The 26048-nt window shown below is 49.7% G+C and overlaps 3 protein-coding genes across 3 annotated transcripts; 1 reads left to right on the forward strand and 2 right to left on the reverse strand.

The window, feature by feature from the left end:
* The first annotated feature begins 5240 nt into the window (after positions 1-5240).
* Tssk2 (testis specific serine kinase 2) lies at positions 5241-6317 on the forward strand. Its single transcript, XM_026401760.2, has one exon. It carries the CDS (start codon positions 5241-5243, stop codon positions 6315-6317), a length of 1077 nt encoding a protein of 358 aa, XP_026257545.1.
* A 1585-nt stretch (positions 6318-7902) lies between these two features.
* Positions 7903-19120, reverse strand: Ess2 (ess-2 spliceosome associated protein). Its single transcript, XM_026401685.2, has 10 exons — positions 18978-19120; positions 17885-18053; positions 17698-17793; positions 15194-15363; positions 14979-15096; positions 14520-14653; positions 13592-13694; positions 12855-12964; positions 9222-9337; positions 7903-8672 (listed from the first exon to the last, which is right to left on the reverse strand). Exons 1-10 carry the CDS (start codon positions 19110-19112, stop codon positions 8393-8395), a joined length of 1431 nt encoding a protein of 476 aa, XP_026257470.1. The 5' UTR covers positions 19113-19120; the 3' UTR covers positions 7903-8392.
* Positions 19121-22176: 3056 nt separating this feature from the next.
* Positions 22177-23727, reverse strand: Gsc2 (goosecoid homeobox 2). Its single transcript, XM_026401673.2, has 3 exons — positions 23472-23727; positions 23111-23364; positions 22177-22415 (listed from the first exon to the last, which is right to left on the reverse strand). The coding sequence occupies exons 1-3, from the start codon at positions 23725-23727 to the stop codon at positions 22305-22307; spliced, it is 621 nt and encodes a 206-aa protein (XP_026257458.2). The 3' UTR covers positions 22177-22304.
* Positions 23728-26048: the final 2321 nt, after the last annotated feature.

A 26048-nucleotide genomic window follows, 5' to 3' on the forward strand; every position in this document is an offset into this window, starting at 1 on the left:
TGAGCCTCTTGCAGCCCAGGGGGCTGGCAGGGAATGAGGCAGAGCTCATGGCTTGAAGCCTGAGCCCAGAAGGAGTCAAGGGATGAGCAGAGAAGGAAGACAGTCCCGGATAAGCCGCTATTTTCGTCAGTTTCTTCTCCCACCCTTTGAACTTGGTAACTAACATGGCTAAAGAAGCAATAAATCACTATATTAGTGCAGACCCCGAGGTGAATGTCTTTGCCCCACTGACTGCAGTCCTGGGTGCCCCCTGGCTTCCCACTCAGATTATGAATTCTCACTCCTGGAAAAATATATCCCAGTGTGCCCAGCTCAGACTGTGACCTTAGGACCTGGCTAAGGCAGCTTTTTCAGGTGTTGGGGAGACCTGGAGGGGCATGGGTCAGAGCAGAGAGTTGGATGAGGAAGATATTGCTTCCAAAGGAAGGTGTATGGGTGCTGATTAGGGGTAGGAAAGGGTAGAAGGCTGAGAAAGGCAACACAGTTGCCTGCAAAGGAAGGGTGGGAGGCCAGGGCCTCTCATACTGGGATAGCTGGCTCTCTGCATTTGAAGCTGAGTTCTAGACTGATATGCCACCATCACCCCTTGGCGTGCATTACATAAGCTTTCCAGTCAGTGAGGGTTGGGGGAGAGACTGCAGACGGCAGGACAACTGTTTTTTTTTTTCCTGTTCTGTCCACATGGGACATGTTCCCCCCATGTCCAACTGGCACCCAGTTCTCAACAGTGCCCTGAGTTATATCCCCACCATGGTCATTCTTCAGCCCAGGAGAAGTGAGAGACTCAGCTGGATGGCCCAGCATGTTCCACAGTCCTATGTGGCCTTGACCACATCCCTTCCCCAGCCTGATGCCAGGGGTGGCATTCCTTCCAGAGGTAAGAAGCTGACACTGGCAAATAGAATAGATATCCTCACAAAGAATGCCGGGACCCTGTGGACAAAGAAGGCAGGTACCAGTATCCCATGGGAGGTATGGCCTGCACTTGGCACTATTGATTGCCATGTGCTACATGCCCTACCTGTGCCTTGTCCCAGGCAATCCTCACTTGGCCACAGTGGCCCCTCTCTTCATTTCACATTGGATAACCTCATGGGGGGTGGTGCTAAGGGCAAGGGCTTAGTACACATACACAAAAACAAGAGCATTTAAAATCACTCCTCCATCTGTATCCCAAACTTGGAAACACCCCAACTCCCAAGACCCTGGGAAAAGGTGAGGTCCAGTGAGATCCCAGCATCCCTTCCTACATTCAATTTACTTTCCTCCCTGGCTTCTCTCTCACCCCATAGCCCCTTCCCCTCCCATCACCTCCCACATGAACCACCCTCCTACACCCAGTCTGGCCCCTACCACCCACAGGATGGATTCAAGTACCTAACCTCTTAGGTCTTCTCAGGCTTGGCCTTCTCCTTTTTTTTAAATTTATTTTTTAGGTGTAGATGGACACAGCACAATACCTTTTATTTTTATGTGGTGCTGAGGATCGAACCCTGGCCCCACCTATGCTAGACAGATGCTCTACTCCAGAGCCACAATCCCAGCCCTGGCCTTCTTTAGACCCATCCTTTCTCTGCTGGCCTCCTAGAGATGACCCTGACCCCCATACCTCCATCACACACTAGTGCCATAATTACTAGTAGGCTTGCCCCTGCAGACTCTGCCCATCTCCCCAGGTTTAGCCAAGGGGGCTTGGCCTCCACAAAACCTTTTTGGGATTCCTACTGGTGCTCTGCATCCTGTTCCTGTGAACTCTGCCAGAGAGGCCTCTGAGTACCCAGGACCTGGGCACAGAACAGTCCTCAGTAATACCAGAAGGCCTTCCAGCATCTTTCCCATGAATAAGCTTGTGTTGGAATGGTATCCCAGGGCACATGATGCTACCTGGGTGGGGAGGTGAAAAATGGCTCATCCCTGCAGGTCTTCCATAGTCCTCAGGACAGAGGAGAGTAAGAGGGCCTAGGAGTGACTCACTGCAGCCCAACCCAGCCAGAAGGCATCCTGGGCAGGGGGGGCTTTAGGCGTACCTGCTGTGTGCTTTACAGGTGTGAAAATAGCTCAGAAAGGATTGGCAACCTACCTGAAAGCACAGTACCAGAGCAGCAGGCCCAGGTAACAACCAGGTAACAATAGCTTCCACAGATAGCCTCATCCTTTTGGACAGTTTTTCTTGTGCGTTTGACCCTGGATTGATCACCTTCATCCTCAGAGGCTTTAGGACCAGGACTTCAAGGTGGTTCCCTGGTCATTTATGTCCTCATCATGAGGTGACCCTCAGGCCATTATAGGCATTACCTACCCACGATTCTCTTCCACCTGGCTAGTTACCCAGACCTCAGCCTTCTTAAATTTAATCTCCAATTCTCTGTCCTCATAGCTCCATGGTGCCATGTCAGGACACAACCACCATCATGCATTCACACTGGTGGGTATGACATCTAGCTTCCCTGACCTCTGGAATTCAGGAAGGCATGAGTGCCTCTAGTTCACTAGTGTCCCTCAGCACCGAAAACAGACTCTCACAAGCTTGTGGGAAGAATGGATCAGTGGGGATCTAATTTATTTAAGAAAGTGAAACTCAGAGGACTATAGATTTCCCGGAATGTGCAGGTCCCCAGCCACACTAGATATAACCCTAGAGGTCTCCAGTCAGATCTAACGTACTCCAAATATACTAGGTGCCCTAGCCTCGTGACAAAAACACCCAGGACAAAACCACCCACTCCATGTTTCAGCAGCTCTGCTTGTGCCAAGCTGACGCTTGCTTCCTACAGCATGTCCCCGAAGAAACAGAGAAACCACAGTATCCTGGGCAAGGGCAGGGTTGAGAGAGCAACATCCATGAAAGAGAGAGAGAGAGAGAGAGAGAGAGAGAGAGAGAGAGAGAGAGAGAAAGAGAGAGAGAAGAAGAAGAAGAAGAAGGAGGAGGAGGAGGAGGAGGAGGAGGAGGAGGAGGAGGAGGAGGAGGAGGAGGAATTGGTGCAATTAACCAATACTATGCCAAATAGTATGTAGTGTGCCCTGTGTTTAATAAACAGAGATGCTCCAGCATCAGTGGTTGCTAGGAATGTGGGAGAAGAGGGAGGTATCAAACTCCTGGGTCCTGCCCTGCAAATCTTTTTTAAAATATTTTTTATTTATTTGTTTGTTTTTATATGGTACAGAGGATCAAACCCAGTGCCTCACACGTACTAGGCAAGTGCTCTACCACTGAGCTACATCCCCAGCCCCTTGCCTCCAAATCTTACAGCCAGCCCCTTCCAGGACACAAAGGAGTGAAGTTACCGTCATTTCAGCCAAAAAGAGCCTCTTGGAGAAAGGAATGCATGAAGCTAAAGCTATTAGCCATAAGTACTCTACAGAGCCAGAGCCTGACTCAGGAGTCTGGTGCTGCTGAAAGGTGGTCACCATGGATACATCTGCCCACCCTACCCATCCTGTCTCTTATACTGGCAGCCCAAGTTAGGTTGCCAGACTCAGGGCACACTACAAGCTCCAGATGTGTCCACACAGCTATGCCTTTGCTCCAAGATGTCATTTCCACCTAACATGTTTATCCCATTGTCCACCTGGTAAAGCTCTGTGGATTCTCTGCACCAGAACTCCTATGTCACTTCCTCTTTGAAAACTTTGAAATCCCACATAGAAACAGGCTTTCTGGGCTGGGCTTGTGGCTCAGTGGTAGGCCACTTGCCTAGCATGTGTGAGGCACTGGGTTTGATCCTCAGCACCACATAAAAATAAATGAATAAATAAAGTTATTATGTACACCTGCAACTAAAAAAAGAAAAAAGAAAAAGGAAGAAACAGGCCTTTCTGCTCTCCCTCTGAATACAACACCCCTAGCTCACCTGTATTGGAAGCTTCTGTGGGCATAGGATGCCTCTGATGGATGGCAAGCAAACATCAGGACTTCCAAAGTAGCTAAAGAGATGCATAAAGGATATCATTTTCCAAAGCAAAAATCCACACACCAGGTACAATAGGCAGTCTGAGATGCAAATGATGTGTAATGCCAGGAGCAAGTGACCTCTGCTCACTCCACATCAATGTCCAAATGTCCAAAATGAAAATTCTGGACCCCCTCCCCACCCAGAAGCTTGCCCTTCATGGATAATGCTCTGAATGTTGCCAATACCCAGAACCCTGCCACAGAACCATCCCACTCACTGACTAGATATAGGCTGACCCTTTGGGGGCTTTTTTTTTAACCCTCAGAAGCCTACACTGGCCCAGATTTCTCAAACCTGACCCAAGGCAGTAAGCTTCCACACTCTCCCCAAAGCTAATTCTTTTCTTTCTGCCAGTGACCACCTTAAAATGATACTTGGATTATGCAATCACTGCCCATCACTTAGAGAAAAAAGCCCCTGACTTTCTCCTCCTCTCCCTTCCTGACTTGTCAGCCACTCTCAGAAGACTGGATGCCCCACTACCTCCTCTACCTGGCTGAAGCCTGACCCATCTCTAAGCTTGTCCTGCCCCTTGGAACATGCATCTGCCTGCCCTGGACCCTTAGCCACCTAGCCAGGCAAACAATGCATCTCTGAGTACTGTCTGCCCTCCCATCCCCATAAACACCCTGCTCACTGAAGCAACAGCAGCTCATCTGCCTAGTTGTCTAGCCCAAGGACTCCAGCTCCTGATCCCAAACACAAGAGTTGCTTTGGTCCACCAGGTTTGGAACCACCACTGGCTTGAGATACCATAGATTCCAAGAAGCTCTATGGAGTTTTCTTCACACCCCTAAGAAGTTGCAGGAAAACTGGTCCTAGTGAAAGAAGGACCAATGCAGGGTCAGTTCCCATGACCCGGTAAGAGAAACGGGCATGTGACTGGTACTCTGGCTGGACCTGAGCCACCTCCTTTTGGGCCTGACTTATGACAAGGAAGCCATAGCAAGAAAGAGGAGCAGGGAGGGTTACCACAATCCTGGGTCCTGGCTTTGTTCCAGTGGGCGGGGAGGAAGAGGGTGCTCCTTCCAGGTTGGCCTGGCTTCCAGGATTCCAGGGGCCCCATTCCCCTCAGCCCAGTCCCCACTCCCCAGTCTCCACTCCCGGCAGCCTGGCTTTATGACTTCATTTGCTGAAGTCACCTGGCGACAATGCTGAGCGTTCTACCCCTCCAAGTCCAGGCCCAGCCCAGCCAGACACCTCCCCACAGTGCAAATGAGGACAATGCCTGCTGGCCCGTGTGGGGAGGGGATGTAGAGGGCAGCGGCACCGGCCGCTCCTGGCACCATGGACGATGCCGCGGTCCTAAGGAAGAAGGGTTACATCGTGGGAATCAATCTGGGCAAGGGCTCCTATGCAAAAGTCAAATCTGCCTACTCTGAGCGCCTTAAGTTTAATGTGGCAGTCAAGATTATCGACCGCAAGAAAACACCCACTGACTTTGTGGAGAGATTCCTTCCTCGAGAGATGGACATCCTGGCAACTGTCAACCACCGCTCCATCATCAAGACATACGAGATCTTTGAGACCTCTGATGGGCGCATCTACATTGTCATGGAGCTTGGGGTCCAGGGTGACCTGCTTGAGTTCATCAAGTGCCGAGGGGCCCTGCATGAGGATGTAGCACGTAAAATGTTCCGCCAGCTCTCCTCAGCTGTCAAGTACTGCCATGACTTAGATGTTGTCCACAGAGACCTCAAGTGTGAAAACCTTCTCCTTGACAAGGACTTCAACATCAAGCTGTCTGACTTCGGCTTCTCCAAGCGCTGCCTGCGAGACGGGAGCGGGCGCATCGTCCTCAGCAAGACCTTCTGTGGGTCGGCTGCATATGCAGCCCCCGAGGTGCTGCAGGGCATCCCCTACCAGCCCAAGGTGTATGACATCTGGAGCCTTGGCGTGATCCTCTACATCATGGTCTGTGGCTCCATGCCCTACGATGATTCTGACATCAAAAAGATGCTGCGCATCCAGAAGGAGCACCGTGTGGACTTCCCCCGCTCCAAGAATCTGACAAGTGAATGCAAGGACCTCATCTACCGTATCCTGCAGCCAGATGTCAACCGACGGCTGCACATTGACGAGATTCTCAGCCACTCGTGGCTGCAGCCCCCCAAGCCCAAAGCCATGTCTTCTGCCTCCTTCAAGAGGGAGGGGGAGGGCAAGTACCGGGCTGAGTGTAAACTGGATACCCGGCCAGGTGCAAGGCCCGAGCACCGGCCTGACCACAAGTTGGGGGCCAAAACCCAACACCGACTGCTGGTGGTGCCTGAAAATGAGGACAGGATGGAGGAAAGGCTGGCTGAGACCTCCAGAGCTAAAGACCATCACATCGCCGGAGCTGAGGTTGGGAAGGCAAGCACCTAATGGTGGAGAGGGCCCTGGGGGGCGTAGCGTGTAGTTTGCGCTCACATAAACTAAGTAGGCAGGTAGGAGCTGAAGAAGGCACAGGTGCAAGGAACAAGTAAAATCCGTCAATTAAACCACTATTTTGATTACGTTCTATTAGCTTTCTTCCACTTAGTTGCAAAGACATTAATTACTGACCACCAAATAAACCACAAAGTGTATACAAGCATTAAGAGTGCCCAGTGAGGAGTCTTTTTCTCTAGGACTCAGCCGGCGCAGGGGTCTCCAGCATAGGGGACCAGAGGCCGGTGCTCAGGTACAGACAGACTCATGGTGAGGCCTATGGCAAGAGGACTTCTGCCATGGTCTACCTACCAGGCCCACACTTGTCTGCCTCTGACCTGCCCCTGTCCCTGAGGCCTCCAGGGCTGAGCAGCTCCATGCCTCTCCTTCACTTCATGTAGTGCAGCCTATGCTGACCCTGTTATACTCCTTCTCACAACCCTTTGCTCAATGTCCTCCTCTAATCCCTGGGGTCATTTGAGATGGGCTCAGCTGCTCATGGGCCACCCTTATCATCATCCAGGGGCCGTCCAGATGAGGCAGTTTGCGGGCACCTTCCCCACCACTTGGGCCTGCAAGCTCTATGAAGCAGCTGTTGGTGATGGCACTGCCCAGTCTTTTATGTTTCCCATTTGATAACCCATCACTCCCCAGAGCATGCTCCCTATATGCTAAGTGCTTGAGGGTCATCAGTACCTCCTGCCTCCCACTTCCTGGAGGCTCCCAGGGGCTAAAGTTCAACCTTCCTTCTTGGACAAAAGTACACAAGGCCCCACCTTTCTGACCACTAAGCATCCTAGCTTCAACTCCTGGAGGGTCCCAGGACAGCCACCCCAGGAGTTTGCAGAAACTCACTGTGGGGGAGCACAGGTTAGCAGAAACCCTAGTCAAGTATCAAATGGTAGATGTCAGTCTCTGGACTAGCCTCCAGAAAACATCAACAGTTAGGGAACAGGCAAGAAGACCAACACAGAAAGATTGGAGAAAATGGCTTGTACAGTTCATAAAGCAGGACTCTGTTCTGAGCTGTATCAGGTGTTCCCTAAGCCCCTTGAACAGTGGGAACTCTGGGTCCCCCAGAGAGTATAGCCTATGACCCCCACTTGAGGCCTGAAGACACTGGCTTGAAGCTAAACCATGATATGACCCCCTCAATTCCATGGATAATAGGTATATGAGCCCAGCTGGCCATCAATCACTTGAGGGTTGGGCACCCATGTATCAGCCCATGGGTAAATGTTGGCCCTTGGTACAGATGACACCTGTGAGTCTGCTTAGAACCTGACCCCATTCTTTTTTATACAGCAGCTCCAGTTGGGGTGAGGCTCGTGCCTCAATTGATTGGTAGGCAATGCCAAGAGCAGTGGGGGGAGAATACAGGCAGGAAGGTAGAGATGGTTCTGTTCTGAGCTGGAAGTCAAGTGCTGGGAGAGGGTGATGGCTGAGGCCACCATGAAAGTGCCTCATACAGAAGTAGGGTCTGACACACAGGACCTACATGGCTATATAAACAGAAAACCACACAGGCTCAGAGTTCCAGATGACCATGAGGGATATATTTCTGGAGGCTCCATCACTTCCTCAGAAAGACCTGTGAGCTCAGCTCAGAAGGTAGCTAAGGGAGTCACAGAAAACAATGGAGGAGCCACCCTACCCACAGCTTCCTCCCCTGGAGGCACCCTTGCCTCTAATCCTGAAGTCTTAAGATAGCACAGCTGGCCCAAGGAGGTCCCAGGGCCCACTCAAGGAGCAGGGCAGAAGGGCAGCCTAGCCAGAATGTGCCAGATGTTCTTTAATGACATAGAAACTTTCAGCAAGGCCCCAAGGGACAGCATGGGTGCTGTACTCCAAAGGGAGAGGGCATGTGTCCCATGCTGGCCTGGCTGAGGCACAGCATCTTTCATCTGTGATTCCTGTGATGATCAAATGCCTCCGGTCTGTGCCTGAACTTCCAGGTGGAGTCCTCTGCTGGGTGGACAGCTGTCCTGAAGGTTCCACACAATGTCCAAGGGCCCAGCACAGGCCTGGCTCTAAAAGAAGTCTGAGGCTTTGCGCCGAACAGGGAGCTGTAGTAAGTTGTCTGTGATGGAGGCTGGGTCCTGTGTGAGGGGTGTGCGTGTGGCAGAACCAGGGGCTGGTGTGCTCGTGGGGGTCTGCTGCCCACCAGCTGGAGTCTTGAGGTGGGTTGAGCGTGCTGGGGATGGTGTGTAGCTGGCCCGCAGGGCTCGGTCTGTATACTTGCTGGCTGTCCTGCTCACAAGGCGTTGCAGGGCTGGGGACATGGCTGGGTTCAGGCCTTTGGGAGTGAGGCTGGGATGAAGGGATTAGGGAGAGAAGTAGGGTTAGTTATCAGAGTAAGGCCTCCCTCAGCCCCTAAGGAAAAGCCTTGTCAGAGGTATGGTCATTCTGAACTGAGGAAGACAATACTGGGTGGCTTAGCACACAGCAATCAGACTGAACTTGAGTTTGACTGATGCTATTGCCTTTGGCTGTGAGGCTGGGTAGACTACAGACCTCTGAAAGTTGGAGTTCCCACCTCTCTCCAAGAGGAATGATAATAACACTGTCTCCACAGGACTGATAGGAATTCATAATGGGACAAATTGCCTAAAGGTGACTCTTAAGGACAGGTCAAGGAGATGTGGAAGAAAGAACACAGAAAGAGTCCTGTAGCCTGGTCCACATGCAACCATAGCAGAGGAGCAGCTACAGCACCCACTGCAGAACCCCATGGATCTGCCCTGGATTCTACCCTATAAGCCATACATCCACATGGCTGAGTATGGGCAGAGCAGGGACAAGGCAGACACTAGTTCATCCCCACCCATTACCCCTTCCCAGGACCTAGTTGCCCCTCACCTGGCCAGGTTCTCTGTCACTCTCCGCAAGGCTTCTTGCTTCTTAGCTCGATTCTTGGCAGCAGCCTCATTGGCCATCTTCAGGCCCAGCCGCTCCCTACGGCCAGGCTCCAAGATCTACAAGGTAGCAGGCATGTGGGTGGCCTGTGTGGGACCTGTCACCAAGCCAGGCAGTCCCTCACCTGGAAGAACAGCTGCTGTGGATGCCAATCTTTTTTCCCTGGCTGCCATAATCCCAGCAACCCTTCATTGCCACCCTCCCCCATAGCCTATCAAAAGCCCCTACCCATCCTGTCATACCTGTGCATTCCCCAGGGCCCCCCTCCTTGCCTGGATTCAACAGGTTCTCAAGGCCAGGACTGCCAAGGTATAAACTTCTGAGAAGCCTTCAGGGAAAAAAGTGTCCTGTTTTCATTTTTTTCCAATTATTAGTGTGACAATCTTTTTGTCTTTATTACCCTTCTGTATTTCTTTCAAGAACTCTCCATATGTGAATGTGGCCCCTTTTTCTATCCAAGTGTTTATCTTCTTTTTAGTTGTCTATTGTTGTTACTTATAGAACTTTACCTATCAAATTAAGCTACACGAAATTTATTTTTTAATTATTTGCTTTTGCTTTTTTAAATGACATTTTCTGCTGTACCAAAGTTTATCATTTTCATATATAGTATCCCCTCTTACCCTCAGGTGATGTTCCAAGACCCTCAAAAGACTCTTGAAAACTGAACTATATATTATTTTTTCCTATACAGACCTATAATAAAACTTAATTTACAAATTAGGGGTTGTGCCTGGCATGTTGGATCACGCCTGTAATTCCAGTGGCTTAGGGAGGTTGAGACAGGAAGATCTCAAGTTCAAGGTCTGCCTCAGCAATTTAGCAGGGCCTAAGCAACTTAGTGGGATCCTGTCTCAAAAACACAAATAAAAAAGGGCTGGGGATATAGCTCAATGGTAAACTGTCCCTGGGTTCAATCTCCAGTACCAAAACAAACAAATTAGAGGTTAGGGGATATATCAGTGGTACAGCTCATGCTTAGCATGCTTGAGACCCTGGGTTGAATCCCTAGCAACACACACACACACACGCACACACAATTAGGCATAATAAGAGAAAAACAGCAAGATAAGTAGAATATTATCATAAAATGACTTAAAACTTATGAACTGTTGCTGGATGTAGTGACATATGCTGATGATCCCAGTGACTTGGGAGGCTGAAACAGAAGATCACAATTTGAAGCCAGCCTCAGCAACTTTGTGAGGCCCTGTCTCAAAATAAAAAATAAAAAGGGCTTGGAATGTAGTTCAGTGGTAGAAAGCCCCTGGATTCAATCCCTAGCACCAAAACAAAACTTATGAACACTTATTTCTCTAATTTCCCATTTAATACTTTCAAGCTGCAGTTGACCACAAGAAACCTTGGAAAGCAAAAACATGGATAACAGGGGACTGTTGTAGCTATTACTTAGTGAAATTTTTTCCTTTTATGTTTAGAAAGTTCCTAAGATAAAACTAAATGTTCATGTGGCTTGGGAGGCTTGAGGAAGGAGGATTGTAAGTACAAAGCCAGCCTCAGCAACTTAGTGAAGCCTTAAGCAACTCAGCAAGAACCCTGTTTCTAATACAAAAAAAAAAAAAAAAAGCTGAGGATGTGGCTCAGTGTTTAAGTGCCCCTGAGTTCAATCCCTGATACCAAAACAACAACAACAAAATATTCACCACTATTTTTATTCTAGTTGTTTAATGGTGATTGTTTTTACCTTTAACCTTTTTATCTTTCTGCAAGTTATTTTGCTATATGTATTAAGGACCTAGTTCACTTTATTTCTAAATATTTTGTTATTCAGCACAATTTGAATTGCCATCTTTATAATACCTCCAGTTCTTACTTGAACTGTGGATGGTTTAAGTGCTATTTTTCCTTTGCTATTGGCCATGGGCTCTTGGTCCCAGGGCACAATTCTTACCTGCCCCCTATGGAATCCAGGAACACTCTATAATTAAGCTACATCCTCAATTCTTTTTATTTTTTTATTTTTGAGATAGGGTGTTGCTAAGTTGCTGAGGCTGATTTCCAACTTGAATTCCTCCTGCCTCAACCTCTTGAGTTGCTGGGATCACAGGCATGCACCATCACGCCCAGCTATCCTGAGCACTTTATATTTTCAGACAGGGTCTCACTGATTTACTTAGGGCCTTGTTAAATAGCTGAGGCTAGTCCCAAACTTACAATCTTCCTGCCTCAGCCTCCTGAGTTGCTGGGCAGGGGCACACTTTTAACATGTCAAGAGCCTTAGGGAATGCATTAATGTATGACAGCATAGATCCCTCTTGGTTATTACTCTCTCAGGGTTATCTTGGCTATTCTTGCATCCCAGATAAATTCTGAAACCATGGCACCAAAACTTCTGGCAATGTTTATCTGGAGCTCTAGTATGTCTAAGGACTATTCTAGGGAATGATGAGCAGTGCCATGCTGGGGGTTGGGGGTGGGGGTCCTCTTGGCCTGGGTTTTGGAAAGCATGGTAGCATGGTACAGAAGTTCTCCTCAGCATTACTCCTAGTTGTTTTAAGTTTCTATTGCTACACAAGTGATCTCTCTCTCTCCTCTCCTCTCCTCTCCCCCCTCCCTCCCTCCCTCCCCCCTCCCCCCCCCCTCTTTTCCTTTTCCATTGCATTTCAAACTTATCACTGCCAATTTTGGAAGGCGACTGGCTTGAGATAACCTTTGACCCAGCCACCAAATCAGACCTATGTGTTCATTCCAGACTCTATACCTGATTTCTTTTGATGGTAATGTAATCTACATCTTCAGCCTCTGTGACAACATAAACTTTTGCCTCCTGTGACCTCTCAACACCCTAGAGTCACAACAGGTAGGAGCCCAGCACTCTGACAGCAAGATGTGCAGGCTCCCAATTCTTAGGGACATCTCCTTTCCCTTTCTAAACTACTCTAATCATTCAATTTTCCCAAAAAATTCTTTGCACAAAGACATCTTGCTTTCCCCAGGGCTCTTACAGCCATACCACTCCCCTTGCCCACTTATCCATGCCCACCAATTTCTATGGCCATTGCCTCCAGCTTATCACCCAGCCTGGCACTCAGGAGTCATGCGATACTACCTCACCTTGCTGCATCTACCCAGGCCCATTGAAAGCCTCTCTGGCCTACCCTAGGTCTCACAAACTTCACTCTATCCACTCCTACAATACTAGACTAGATTTGTAACATCTAAAATGTTCTGTAAACAGAAGCCTTGCTCTGTCAGCACATAGCCCTTCTGAGGACACAAACCATGGTTCACTGGCCCTTGGGCTTGCAGGGCAGTTGGAGTTCCTATTCTAATTCTGAATTCCTCCCACCTTATCTGTGAATAGCCCCTGGCCTTCAGGCCCTAGAGACCTTGGTATCTTGGCCCCTGCTCCCCTAAATCCCATGAAAGACCCACCCATCCACCCATCCCTCCTTCATCAGCATTCAGAAGCATCAGTGCTCATCCCCATCAGCTGGACCTGCCTTGGCCAGCTGGGAGTCCAGTCCTCTGTGCTTGGTCATGAGCAGCAAGGACTCAGACTCCTCAGATGTCTATACCAAGTCCCTCCCTTGCTTCCCTTTCACCACAACCCACCTTGAAGGCTGGCCCTGGTGTCCTGTCCACGTAGGGTGTCTCCGATCCTTCAACTCTCAGGGGCGTGTTCTCAACCTCCCCCCAGGTCATCAGTGGGGACTCATTCACACCTGCAGATGGAGAACCCATAGCTACTCAGGCCAGGGGAGCCAGGTGGGGGTGCCACTCCAGGCACTCCCTAACTACCATAGCCAGTTTACTCCACGTGCATCCTTAGCTAACATCAAGGCCAACAGCTAGCCCATGCCTCTTCCCAGGGACTCTGGAACCACAGTACCTCCAGCTTTTGAGAGGGAAATGCTAAGGTCAACTGTGGGCCAAGGCAGAATAGACTGGAAGCTGGGTCAGCTGAGCTGCCATCCTAGCACAGGGCACTCTGAAGTAGGAGATATTCAGGATTTCCAGGGCTCCCAAACCTCCTAAAACTCAGGGAAAACCTATGGTGCCTCCATGTACCCCGATTTATATCACAGCAACCAGTACCTGAGAGTTTAGACTCCCTATGCATCAAGGGACTGTCCCAAGTTTCACTTGCCTCCGGGATGAAAAGATTTGGGGCCTGGTACCCAGAATTTCTGCACCCTATCCCGCTCTCTGACTTTTAATCTGTAAGTACTACCTGCTGACATTATTGAGAGGACTGCAACAGGACAGTACTCCAGTTTACAGTTGGGTCTGCCTGAGAGTCCAGCCCACCCACAGCCCTGACCAGCCTGGGCACCAGGCCCATTTCTCACCAGGGGCAGGAGATGGAGTGGCAACAAATCCGAACCCGCCCACTCGGGGGGACTCCTGGGGGATGAGCTCCTTGCCGTCAGGGCCCACCTTGCCCTGTTTGTGCTGGAATGAGCAGAAAAGATAGTGTCATGAGGGCTATCTCCCCAGCTGGCTGATAGGCAGATGGACAGGAACATGCTAGAAATATTTGCTTTCCTCAGGAAAAGTTGGGGCCCTGGGGTGGGTAGCCCGCTTGGGGAAAAACAGGAAGGACTCACCCCTCTGCTGAAACATCTTGAGGGCCTGTCAAAGTAGGCATCTAAGCAAGAATGTTCTCCTTCCTTCCATCAAGGGCAAAACTGACACCCTTTGCCTCTTGAGGTGCAATGCTGACAACAGGGCCTATGCTATCTTTCCTCTGAGGTACTTCTAAGTCTCCCGTCTCTTGTCTCCCAACCTTTGACCCCATGACCATCACAGTCCATCAAAGGGTACCCACTCAATTTGCTCCCAGGCTCACAATCTCTCTGCTCTCTACCACTCCAAGCTCTATCCCGCCACAGCCCACCGTCTGGGGCCAGGTTCCATTGCTGGCTCCCCTGGCCCACTGACCCATGTCTACCCACAACCCTGTCTGATGCATAAGCATGGGTGTAAACAGACTTGGCTGGCTCCCAACAGCCTCTTTGCTGGCCCACCACCATCAAGGGATGAGGCATAGATCTAGGCCCACAGAATGTGTCACACCAAGACAGTATCCCAGTGGAAGCTCACATGAATTGAGAAAAGACACAGGGTCCTGCCACATACAGACCTCAATATTTCCACCTACTGAGCTCCACCAAGCCAAGGGACAGTTCTAACTTAAAGGGGCAGCCAAGATAAGAGAGGCCATGCCTGCCCACACCAGCCCAGCCATATCTAATCCTGTTGCTCTCATTGGCTCACCTGGGCATTGAGGGCTGCAGCCTGCTGGAGCTGGGACCTGCTTAAAGCCTGGCTAAAAGGATCCCGGAGAAAGCGTGTGTTCTTATGCACCACCTGCCGGGGCTTCTTAAATAGCTGCTCATCATCAGGGACACCTGGTAGATGAAGCAGAGATGATAATACGTATCAGGTATATGGGAAGGCCCCACCTCAGTACCATGAGCCCTACTGACTAAGGGGTGAGAGCACCCTTTTTCTCAGCCAATTCACCCAGTAAAACAGAAGCATTGGGCCTAGCTCACACACCACACCTGCAGAGCCTGAACAAAGCTGGGGAAGACTTTACTACCCCACTGACTTATATGAGTTACCCATCTCAAGACAGACCAGGACCCCTCTGAGGCTGATGCTGTGAGGGTATATACACACAAACCTTATGATCCAAATGCAGAGCCAGAAACACCTGGCCCCACCACTCACCCTCTGGGTAGTACATAAGGGAGTTCTTGGCTTTGTACTTCCAGGTCTCCACACCAGTATGGCTGCTCTCAATGGCTTGGTGCTCTGCCGATGGGAGTTCAAGATTATCTTTCTGCCTCTGTAATCACGTGGGGGAAAAAAAGGGTCAGTGGGACCCCAAGGCACAGTGTCCATTGCCTTGAGACTCCCTGCTATGACAGAGGGCCCAGGTCTACCTTCTCAAATTCCTCCTCAGCCTGGTAAAGCCAGGAGTGGCGGGCCCGGCTCTTCTCCTTGGCCACCTCCATGATCTCCTGGAAGGAGGCATTGTCCTCACTCGTATAGCGGCTCAGGAAGACGTCCAGGCTGGGCAGTGGCTCCTTCTCCTCTTCCTCTCCAGCCTCTCCTGCTCAAGGGTGGAAGTCAGAGGAACACATACAAACATCATTTTGCAGTCACGGGAAAACAAACAATGAAAATTATGACACCTTACGAATGGGGCTAGAATCCTCACTTCTGTTGGAAGACTCCCCATGGGGTGGTATCAATCCACCCCAACTCTTCAGAAAACCCTCAGATAGAGCCTGAAAGATGCCTGGACAGCTCTGCTCATCTGATGGATGCCAAAAGCATGCAATACAATCTAATAGATTGGGCGGAGGAGGTACAGACCTAGGCATTAAAATAAAATCCATGATCACAAAAGTTCTGCTGTTGGCTGGCTCTTCCTCTGCCAAAACCATGCAAATCCTGCAGGATCTACCTCCAAAGCCCTCAGGACTTCCCTTCCTTCCCTGGAATTTCCTTAATCTAATCATTCCTTGCTTCCTGGTATTTGCAATACAGGTGGGTAGTTATCTAAGTATCTGGACCTGCCACCTAGCCCCTGTGGCAGGAATCTTATATAATCTAATGTTCCGAATGGGGCCTCTGTAATCATGTGGAAGTACTGAGCCACAACCTCAACCATATTACTGCCACCCCTGCCACCCTGGAAAGTGGCATACCACTGAGGTGGCACCCTGGTGCTAGAAGACAGTTTTTTGTTTTGTTTTGTATATGTTTGTTTTCTATTTTTTTAAGACAAAGTCTCACTATATTACCCAGTTGGAGTCAAATTCACAATCCTACATCAGCCTCTGAATAGCTGGGACTATTAAGAACATCCCATCATACCCAGCTTATAGAAGAGTTTTATCTTCTATTGTAGTAACAACTTTACCACTAGGTATAGGCTAAACTGTGCTCAAAGCACAGCGACTACAGTTTTAAGACCTGGGGTCAAAGAGATGTCACTTAAATTCCATTCCACCAATGATCATCTCTGAGTACTACACAAGTCACCGCCTTTTGGAGCCTCACTTTATCTGTAAACAAGAATGACAAAAGTACCTATCACTTAGGTTATGAAAAGGTTTCCTACGCTTATTGACATATAAGATATATAAAAAGAAAAGAATCTTCAAATTGCCCTGTGATTCATGCCACCCTTAAATAGAGAATCAAGCTCCAAGAACAAGATCTGTGTTAATGGCAGAGGGAGCTGGGCTACAAAACAAAAAACATATTTGTGTGAACACACTGGATGTCTTGCCAATACAGTATACTGTAGACTAGAACCTGGTAGAACAAAGTATGCTGTCCACCTATATGTGCACTAATATTCTATTACCAATGAAAAGATAAAGTGACCAAGAAGTCCTACAGTGCATGATATACTTACATTTAACAAGACTTCAGAATGCTCTTTCCTAAAAAAGATTCCTTCCTAAATTCAGGAAGTATCCCATATATCTGTGTCTCATATTCTAATAAATATGCCAAAAATAACTCATTCATCTGTTCTCCATGTCTGTTGAAGACTCATAACATATCATATGCTCTTCTATATGCAGAGCATTCAGATGCAAGCAAGACAAAGTCCCTGCTTTCATGGAAGTGATATTATTTAGAATGAGGCAATAAAACAGGAGTTTTAAAATATTATGACCTGGGGGCTGGGGTGGTGGCTCAGTAGTAAAGCGCTTGCCTAGCATGTGTGAGGCACTGGATTTGATTCTCAGCACTGCATATAAATAAATAAAATAAAGGTCCATTGACAACTAGAAAATATTTTTAAAAAAAAAATGACCTACGCTGGGGTTGTGGCTCAGTGGCAGAGTGCTTGCCTAGTGTGTGTGAGACACTGGATTCTATTCTCAGCACCATATATAAATAAATTAAATAAAGGTCCATCAATAACTTAAAAAAAAAAAAAGGTGTTATGACCTACAGCAAAAACACAAAGGCAAGATGGAAGGAACATAACACCAAAGGTGTTTACACTGGGAGATCAGGAAATTTTTCCCTGAAGCAAGTGAAGGAGTGAACAGTGCAGTTATCTGGGAGAAGTGATCAATATGAAAGAAACAATTTCAGGAGACAATGATAAAAGGAGCCTTCCAAAGCCCATGAAACCTGCAGGGCAAGGGCTGGCACACAGCAGACCAGTAAGAGAGAGAGTAAAATTCTTAATCCATAGAGATGGAACACAGAGAGGCTTGAAGGGCTGTTCCACATTTGGGAGTTAAAACAGATCTTCTGCCTCCTAGACCAATGCTTCCTGACCCCTATTCAGGAATGGAGACTCCTCAGGGGCAAGAGGTGACTTGAAGTCCCTGGACCACTCTCTCAGGGCCTCACAGGGTAAGATTCCCACATAATCACCACTATGTGACAAAAAGAGGGAGTGCTCACTTACCTTCCTCAAGACCTCGGCCCCGAGACCTGGGCTTGTTGCCCACCATTCCAGTGCCTGTATGCACCTCAGGAGTCTCAAATGTGGCTGGAGTCACATCTGGGGAAAGAGAGAGACGTAGGGTTTAGAGCAAGCCTATAGCAAAGTTCAGTAGATTTCACCCTCTCTGCCACCCACTAGGTCCCCTTACAAGGTGGTGGAGGCTCTCGAGACATCTTGCCCAGGGCAGAGCCAAACTTGATTGCAATCTGGCGCATTCGTTCCAAATCTCCATTTTCCTCAGCCTCCAGGTACTCCTTCTGTGCCTGCAGTTTCTCCACATCAGGAAAGAAATCCCTTTGGATGACTGTCTGAAGGCCCTTTTGGACACAAAAACAAAAAAAGTCAAAGCTGCAATCTGGGTGCTCCACCTCACAGTTCACTGCTGTACAAGCTAAAGCTCTTGATGAACCTCCTTCAGCTTCTGCCTGCTCTAATAATTGCAGCTTGCTTGAAGGAGCTCAGGGGCCCTTTCTAGTGAGGCTGAACATCCCATGTGGCCTTGCTGCAACATCCAACATTTACTAAATATGCTCTCCGTGTCCATAAAACTCTTCTCTCTCCCACTCTTAACAGGCGTTCCTTTACTGACTCCACTTTCATACCAATCAGACCACCTTCACTGTACCAAGGAGTTTCTATTTCCAATCCAAACCTTTCTGGAGTGACTTCAGCCAGTCACTATGGTCACATAGTGAAATCCCCACATCTGCACCTCCAGCTAGACCTAGCTCTGGAAGCAGCAAACCTGTGTAACCAGCTGTCCATTAATACTGCCAGTCAGTACATCCTAGAAAAGTCCCAAATTTAACCAGTCTAAAACTAAACTTTATACTAGTCCTTCCTCCTGCCTGTTTGAAGTAAAACAAACCCCTCCTTCTAGGGGCTGCAGCCCACTCACTCAATGTTGTTGCCACAATTGCAGACTAAGTCAGGTCCTCTTTGCCACCATCCTTCAAGTGTGTCAAACTCTTACACTTTAATAGAAAAACTCATGTCCCCGACCCTCGCCACAGCCGCCTCTACTTTCCCCTGAAAATATTGCTAGTGCCTCCTCAGTTAAGGACAACTCCCTCCCCACCATTTACTTGGCTCTCCGGACTGTCCACACCTCAAGAGCAGGGACTCGGCTATTCCACTTCCACTAGCGGACTGGAGAACCAAGACCGGAGAGAAAGAAACCAAGAGAAGCGCAAAACCAGGGAGGGACCCGGAAGTCGCCGGCGTTTCACTGAGGTGACTACCTCTATATACTCTTCCTCGTCCAGGACCCGCTGCTTGCTCCTCACAGCTTCGGTCTCCCCAGCCGATCGCTTCCTCTGGGGCCCCGACGCAGCCGGGAGCAATAAGGTCCGGGTAGATACTCCAGGCGTCTCCATCACTATCCCAGAACCGCTCGGGCGACGGGGGCGCGTCACAGGGTATGGGGCGGCGGGAGCACCTTTTCTGCCAGCGCCTCCCAACAGTCAGCCAATAGGGAAGCAGTGCTTTTTTAGCATCCGTCGGCGCTCCGTAGTGACGTCATTACTAACGCTGGCTCTCATAGGAATTGTAGTCTTTTTTCCCGCCCCGCATCATTCATGCCTGACTGATCTGTGGACACGAGGGGGCGCTGTGGTGGGGACTGTTTGATTTGTTCATGCTAACGTGAGAAATTTCAGCTTGGAGGAAATCAAAAGGCTCTGGATTTGTCACCAATAATCACTGTTTATGTTTCAGTGTGTTAACAAAAACACATTCATCAGAAAGCTTGATTATATACACGTTCTAAACTTTATGCAAAAAACCCAAGATAATTCTTTCTTTGTAGTTATCTAACAAAAGATTAATGAAAACAAAGAACAAGAAAGTTGTTCAATAAAGAAATGTCTGGTTACAGGAGGTCCCTAAATACCAGAGTGGTCTTCCAGAAGAAAGCCAATTCTCACTGAAATGGAACAGAAAATTACCTAAGTATTTTTCAGGAATTCCTTCCGGAAGGGAGGTTTTTTTGTGAATTATGTCAAGTGAACAAGTTCTGCCCCAAGAATGATTTAGTTGAATTTTGCTTCTTCAATATGTGGTCATCCATTCATTCATATGGACTCATTGAGGACTTCATGGTGATGTTCCTGCTTTAAAAGCTAACAGTCCAATGTGGAGGAGAGAAACTATTTAGATCATTCTACAAACAAATCTAAAATAGAAGCTATGGCAATGCAAGAAAATTTTTTTATTTGGGGAATCTTGACCTAGTGAGGCAAGTCAGGAAAATTTCTCCAGGCAGAAAGTTTTTGCAGATCCAAAAGATGAATGGACAGGCATTGTTGAACCCATGAAACAGGAAGAGCATATACAAAGGCCCAGTGGTGGAAGGGAGCAAGGCAAATCCCAAAGCAGACCTTTGGGAGGTGTGAGATGACACTGGAGTGGCAGAGCCAGCCTGCACAGAGCTTCATGAGTTCTAGTGAGGAGTTTTACCTTTATTCTGAATTAAGGGGGAGCCAAAGTAGGTACAGATAGACGAAGTTGGAGATTGCAGCAATGGTCAAGGTGAGAAGTGACAGTAATTTACATCAGATTGGTGCAGCTGGAACTGAAAAGAAGGTAGATTCTGAGTTATATCTATGTATTTATTTGGAAGTAAAATCGACTGGCTGTTGGATTGGGTATGGTGGGTGAGGGACAAAGAGCAGTTGGACGATTATTACCTCTCTGGCTTATGCAGCTGGTTTGCTTACTATAGACAATGTGACCTTGATGAGACTGTGGGCTTCCTGATGGAATAGTTAGGGGGGAAATTTGATATAAATATCTAGCTCAGGGAAGAGGCCTGGGTTAGTAATGTGAATGTGGCAGAGAGATGGGAATTGGAAACTGAGGGTGGAAAAGGAAACCAATAAAAGAAGAGGGGAGCACTTGGGACTAAATTTCAAGAATGCTTATATCAGTCGTCAACTTGAAGGGGTTCAGCTTGCCAAGGAGCAATTAGATAGGGAGGAAACTGCTCAGGAGAGCAGCAGCATATGGAAGGTGTAGTTCAGGCATGCTCAGGTTGTCATTGCCCTACACAATGATAAATGGCTGTTCAGCCAAGGAGGAAAAGAGACACATCACCCAGCAACATGGTGGTGCCCCAGGCTGCAGGGGAGCTGACCAGGACACAGTCTTGTTCACCTTGAAATCTTCAAGAGCAAGGCCAGGATTCAGGCAGAAGTTTTGTGACAGCCCAGTGTGTGGTGAGAATGCCTGTCCTGGAGGTACCCAGCAGTGCAGGGGCCATTCTGGCTGGGAGACATGGTACCTTCTTGGTGTTATCTGAACCGGTCATCCCTAGAGAGCCCCAGGAGCTTCAGCCCTAGCTTCCATTGTCTGGCTTTTATGAATGAACAGTGTCTCTTGTAGATATCACTCCCCATAATCTCCAGGACCCATAAGAAGAGAAAACAAAGTGCTCAAGCCAGATGAGGTGTTAGGTGCCTCTGGCACACTGCATGAGTCCACTTGGAGAAATGGAAGTCTTGTTTTACACTTTCCTTCATCCTGGGGCCAAAATAGTAGAGGAGAAAGCAGATATTTCCCAAGGCCATGTGTGTGGTGTGTCACCTCAATCCAACCTTGTGTTGCCCTACCCTAGATGGCAGAGGTTGACCATTGTAAGGGAGGTAAACTCTGCTGCATGGAAATCCCCAGAGGGAGGAAGCCAAGGACCCTTGTCCATGAAGCACTTAAAGAACAAAGCAGGCCCACAGAGAGTCTAGCCACCTTCCATGAGCCAGTCTGCTCTGTTGTGGGCACCTGGAATAGGGACTGCAGACCTACTGGGCTGAGTTCCCACAAAAGAATTTAATTCCCCATTCCCTGGAAAGAGACAGTAGAGGCAGCTCTCTCCTAGATGCAGAAATGGAGCCAGGGCAGATCTGGGACTCTGAACTGCTTCTGTGGTATTTGTAGTTTTTGTTTATTTCTTGATATCACTATAAGGAGCAGGTGAGAAAGCTTCTGAAAATTACCTCATCCAACCCTCTTATTCTGCAGGTCCAGACACCAAGGCCCAGCACAGGACATGCAAGGTGGCAGCAAGCCTAGGACTGTGCAGACACCACCATCCAGCCCCAGGAGAGTGGAAGACCAGGTCTGTGGGGCCCATGTCCCCATGAGGAGAGGAGGGAATCCAGCCCGCCCAGGCGTAGGGAGGGAGACTCCTCTGGGGAGGATTCTAGATGCAGGTGTTGACAAGTGGTATTTCCTATTCTGGGGTGAAACCAATGCCTTTCTGTGTGGTGAGTGGGGGTTGAGGAAGCTGTTGCTCTTTTGCCCCACTCCACCCCAAGAGAACCTTCCTGGTTCCTACCTTATTGCCACTGGGGAAGACAGAACACTCAGGTGCTTGCTGTCCACTCCTTCTATGGGGCAGTTAACACCAGATTCACATATACTGGCACCCCAGCACTAGCTCCAGACTGTACGAAGCTGTGGAGACTGATGGAAGAAGCCGCAGTGTTCTCCTAGCTCCTGTTCAAATAGGTCTCTCCTCTCTCTTTGTGAACCCCAAAGATCATGGTCAAGATCAAGAGTAGCTCCCAGACCCATCAGCATCTCTCCTTGGGAGGTTTCTTGGTCGCGGGCAGGAGCCTCGCTGACACTGATGCTGATGCGCGCTTTTGGTGTCTCCACTTGGCCCTGCGGTTCTTGAACCAGACCTGAGGAGGAAGAGGAGAAGGAACTGCTGGGACTCCCAGGACCCGCGTGCCCCCCACCCCCACCCGCGCCACTCTCAAGGGCCATATCTATGGGTCCGATCTGGGTAGGGGCTTAACCACAGGGATGTGGTGGACTAGGCCTGCAGAGCCAGCACCTTAGCGGCGGTACACCACATTCCCTTATCTGCTGCAGATAGGGACGAATGGCTCATGATGCAGGATGGAAAACCCTTTCCCACCCTTTCCCGCCCCAGCCTCTGCCCAGCGGCGACCAGGACGCCCCTTATGCAGCTTGTGAATTTCTGAACTTCCCAAAATCTGGAACATGAACGAATGCCTCATTAATCACAGGAAAAAAAAAAAAAAAAGCAGGGAGAGGAGAGAGAAAAGTTTTAAATAATTGCAAAGAAAACCAGTCTTGCCTCCCCCCTCCAGTTCAGCTACGTCTTCCCGCACATGCATGCCCCCGCCTACTACCCGCCCCGGGACCCGCCCTGTGCCCCATTCGCTGAACGGAGGGCTCCTTCCTCTTCTGCGCTGGGTCGCACTATGCCAGGCGGTGCTCGGGCCGATGCAGTCTTTGAAAAAGAAGAATGCAAGCCGGAGGCGCGGACTCTCTTGCCGTGGACCCTTTAGCCGTCCAGCAGCAGCCCGCGTGCAGTCGGCTTACAGGAGTGGCTTTGCCCCGCACCCACCTCCACGCGCTCCTCGCGCAGGTGGATGCGGCCAGCCAGGCGCTCGCGCGTGCCAACGTCGGGGTACTGATTCTGCACAAAGAGCGCCTCGAGCGCCTGCAGCTGCTCCTCGCTGAAGATGGTGCGGTGGCGCCTAGTGCGTCGCTGTGGGACTGGGCCTCCAGCACCAGGGAGAGTCGCAGAGCCTCCAGCCGCCGCGGCTAAAGGCAAGGGCGCCGCGGGCCCCAGCCTCAGTGGCCACGGTAGCCGCGCGCCTGCAAGGCGAGGGCGCTGTGAAACACAGGGCAGGAGCCAAGCTCCCCACCCACTACTCCGCGCCCAGAGGTCCCGCGTCCCGCCCTCACACCCTGCGTCCACTCACCCAGCCCGGCAGCCGCCTCCGGAGTCCTGCGGGATGCTGCGCGGGGTCCACAGCAGCAACAACAAGCGCAGGACACAATCTCAGGCGCCCCGGGTTCCCCGGGCTCGGTGGGGCTCTGTTGGCCGCTGGGCTGCGGTGGTCGAGCAGCCCGGGTTGGGGGACTCCGTTCCGGCAGGCTGGAAAGGATATGCTCGATAGAGAAGGGGCAGGGCCGCCCAGGGCCCCTGCGGCTCGCGGCACCCCCAGCTACCGCCATGCCCGGCCCGGCCGGCCGGCCTGCCTGGCCGAAATATATACGTCGGTGGGGGGAGCGCGCGGTAATCCCCAAACCGGGCGCCAAGTGCATGCGGGCTAATCCCGCCGCTCGGGTTCAGAGCACGCTAATCCTCGATTGCGGCGGTGGCGGGAAAGCCTGCTCCGCCTTGGCGTGCGGGGGCTGGCGGCGGCAAGGAGGGAGCATTGTGCCCCAGCAGCGCCCTCCTGTCCACCCAGGGCCGTCGGCGCAAGCGGAAGGATTGGAGAGCTGTCTCCCCGCCGCCCACGGGGTCTGACGGTCCCCTTTTGCTGTGAGGTAGTCAACCCCAGGACTCCCCGAGATAGCAGCCTCCAAAGCATCGCAGTGCCTCCTCCCGCCACGGCCCTACCAATGGCTGCACTTCTTCGAGACTAGGTTGGCTCCCAGTCCCCTTCAAGGCATTTTATGGCAGGTGAGCACGCCTGGAGAAACCTACCCAAGCCGCTCAAACTCCTGGTCTTCAAATTTCTAGTATCTATCTTCGGATGGGCCCTCAAACCTTGGGCAGTCTCATCGCGAACCCACCTCACATTTACCCCAAACCTCTCACCTACTTTGGACCCCGGGTCTCAGCCTCACGGAGAAATTCCCAATTCTCTTGCCTTCGCTCTTGGGTCAGGGAAACCTTCCTAACCTATGTGAAGTCTCTCCTTCCGCTTTCCCACCTGTCCCAGAAGTCCCCTTCCCCTCCCCCAGCAAGACATCCCCCTGCCCCTCACTCCCCAGTAGATCAATGACCTCCTCACAGCCACTACGCTTAAAATCTGTCTCAGGTGGGCTCTCCACCTCCTCACTCTTTTGCTTAGGCCATTCCTGCTCTGTTCACACTATTCCCTGTTCATCTGGCCCATCAGTGCTGGTAATCTAAACTTGGTTGGATACTTTCAAGTAAAGAGCATTGGACAGCTGAGCCAGGCACTTCAACCTAAGACTCTCCTTTTCACCTCCAAAGGAAATATATTGTGTAGCTCACAGGAAGAGCAACAAATTGCCTGACTTGAACTCAATAGTCAGCTCCTAGCTGCACAAAAAAATCTTCCCTAGGTTCCTTCATTCCTCTGTGTTTGGGTTTCCTAATCTATAAACTGGCATGATAATAGTGACTATCAACCATGTTGGGTGGCACACACCTATAATCCCAACGACTAGGGAGATTGAGACAGGAGGATGGTAAATTCAAAAACAGATTTAGCAATTTAGTCTGTGTCTCAAATTTTTAAACAGGGTTAGCTTAGTGGTAGAGTGCCCTAGGTTCAATCCCCAGTACTTCAGATAATGAAAATAATAATAATAACAACAAGTATCAGGAGTCATTTTTAGGATTCAGTCAGTTAGGAGGTGTGAGATGTTGAGAAACCCATTAAGATCATGGGGGCCCTGGGAGGGGGGGCATAGATGTTAGCTGCCATTGCAGGGCAGCACACATCCACACCTCTCTCCTCCTACCTTGCCAGCCCATTTTTAGGCTTTTTTGTCATCTTCATTCTGGGACCAATAAGGATGCTTTGGACTTCAAGTTATAGAATTTGCTGGCTCAATTCTCTCACAAGAGTTCATTATAGGGTGCCCAGAGTTTGTTAATCTGAGATAAAGCCACCACCTCTGTGAATGACCTGGCCTCCCAGCTTGCCTCATTGTTGAAAAATGGCTGCCACAGCTGTATGGACCTTCCATCTTTTCCCAAATGTGTCCATTTGGATGATCATAGAAACCTCTCCCTGCTTTTCCTCCCTCACAAGACTACATTGCACACCTGCACCTAAACCAACTATAGTGCCCAGAAATAGTTCCCAATTACATCAAGGAGGTATACAGAAACTGACTACTCACCAAAGTAAGAGTTTCTCTAGAATAGGGAAAATAGGGTCCATAGTCAGGAAGACCACTGCAACATCTGCTGTGTCGTCCTCTTCCTAGCTCTGGCTGTTCCTTCATCGCTCCCCATTCTTACTCTTGATGACTTCCTCCAGCCTTGGAGCTACAGGAACCATCCAAGAAACTGACTCATAACAACTTGTGAGTCACTTCAAGCCTGACTTATTACTCTGTTCCAAGCTAGTATTTCTCAAAGCCTGCTCCACTTCTCCATCTCCATCACCAATAGACATTCCCCAGTCATCATGCCAGGAATGAGCTCCAGATTTTCTGAAAATCTGATCTTTGCCTGATATTCCCCACCTTAATAAATGGGCTACCTTCCTATCTATCTCCCCACCTCTACAGGTACCCCTTGGTAAATGACCCACTGTGGTTCTTTTAAAACATATCAACAGCCAGGTGTG

This window comes from Urocitellus parryii, chromosome 3 (genome assembly GCF_045843805.1).
Source record: "Urocitellus parryii isolate mUroPar1 chromosome 3, mUroPar1.hap1, whole genome shotgun sequence".
Lineage (NCBI taxonomy): Eukaryota > Metazoa > Chordata > Mammalia > Rodentia > Sciuridae > Urocitellus > Urocitellus parryii.

Bases quoted from the DNA above. Each gene is read 5' to 3' on its own strand.
- Tssk2 (XM_026401760.2), top strand. From the start codon at position 5,241: ATGGACGATGCCGCGGTCCTAAGGAAGAAGGGTTACATCGTGGGAATC.
- Ess2 (XM_026401685.2), bottom strand. From the start codon at position 19,112: ATGGAGACGCCTGGAGTATCTACCCGGACCTTATTGCTCCCGGCTGCG. The intron at 15,097-15,193 runs GTAGACCTGGGC...ACGTGATTACAG, and splicing joins CTGAGGAGGAATTTGAGAAG to AGGCAGAAAGATAATCTTGA. The intron at 8,673-9,221 runs GTGAGGGGCAAC...CCTTCATCCCAG, and splicing joins GTGACAGAGAACCTGGCCAG to CCTCACTCCCAAAGGCCTGA.
- Gsc2 (XM_026401673.2), bottom strand. From the start codon at position 23,727: ATGGCGGTAGCTGGGGGTGCCGCGAGCCGCAGGGGCCCTGGGCGGCCC. The intron at 23,365-23,471 runs GTGAGTGGACGC...CTCGCCTTGCAG, and splicing joins GGAGGCGGCTGCCGGGCTGG to GCGCGCGGCTACCGTGGCCA. The intron at 22,416-23,110 runs GTGGGTGCGGGG...CTTCCTCCTCAG, and splicing joins TGCGCGAGGAGCGCGTGGAG to GTCTGGTTCAAGAACCGCAG.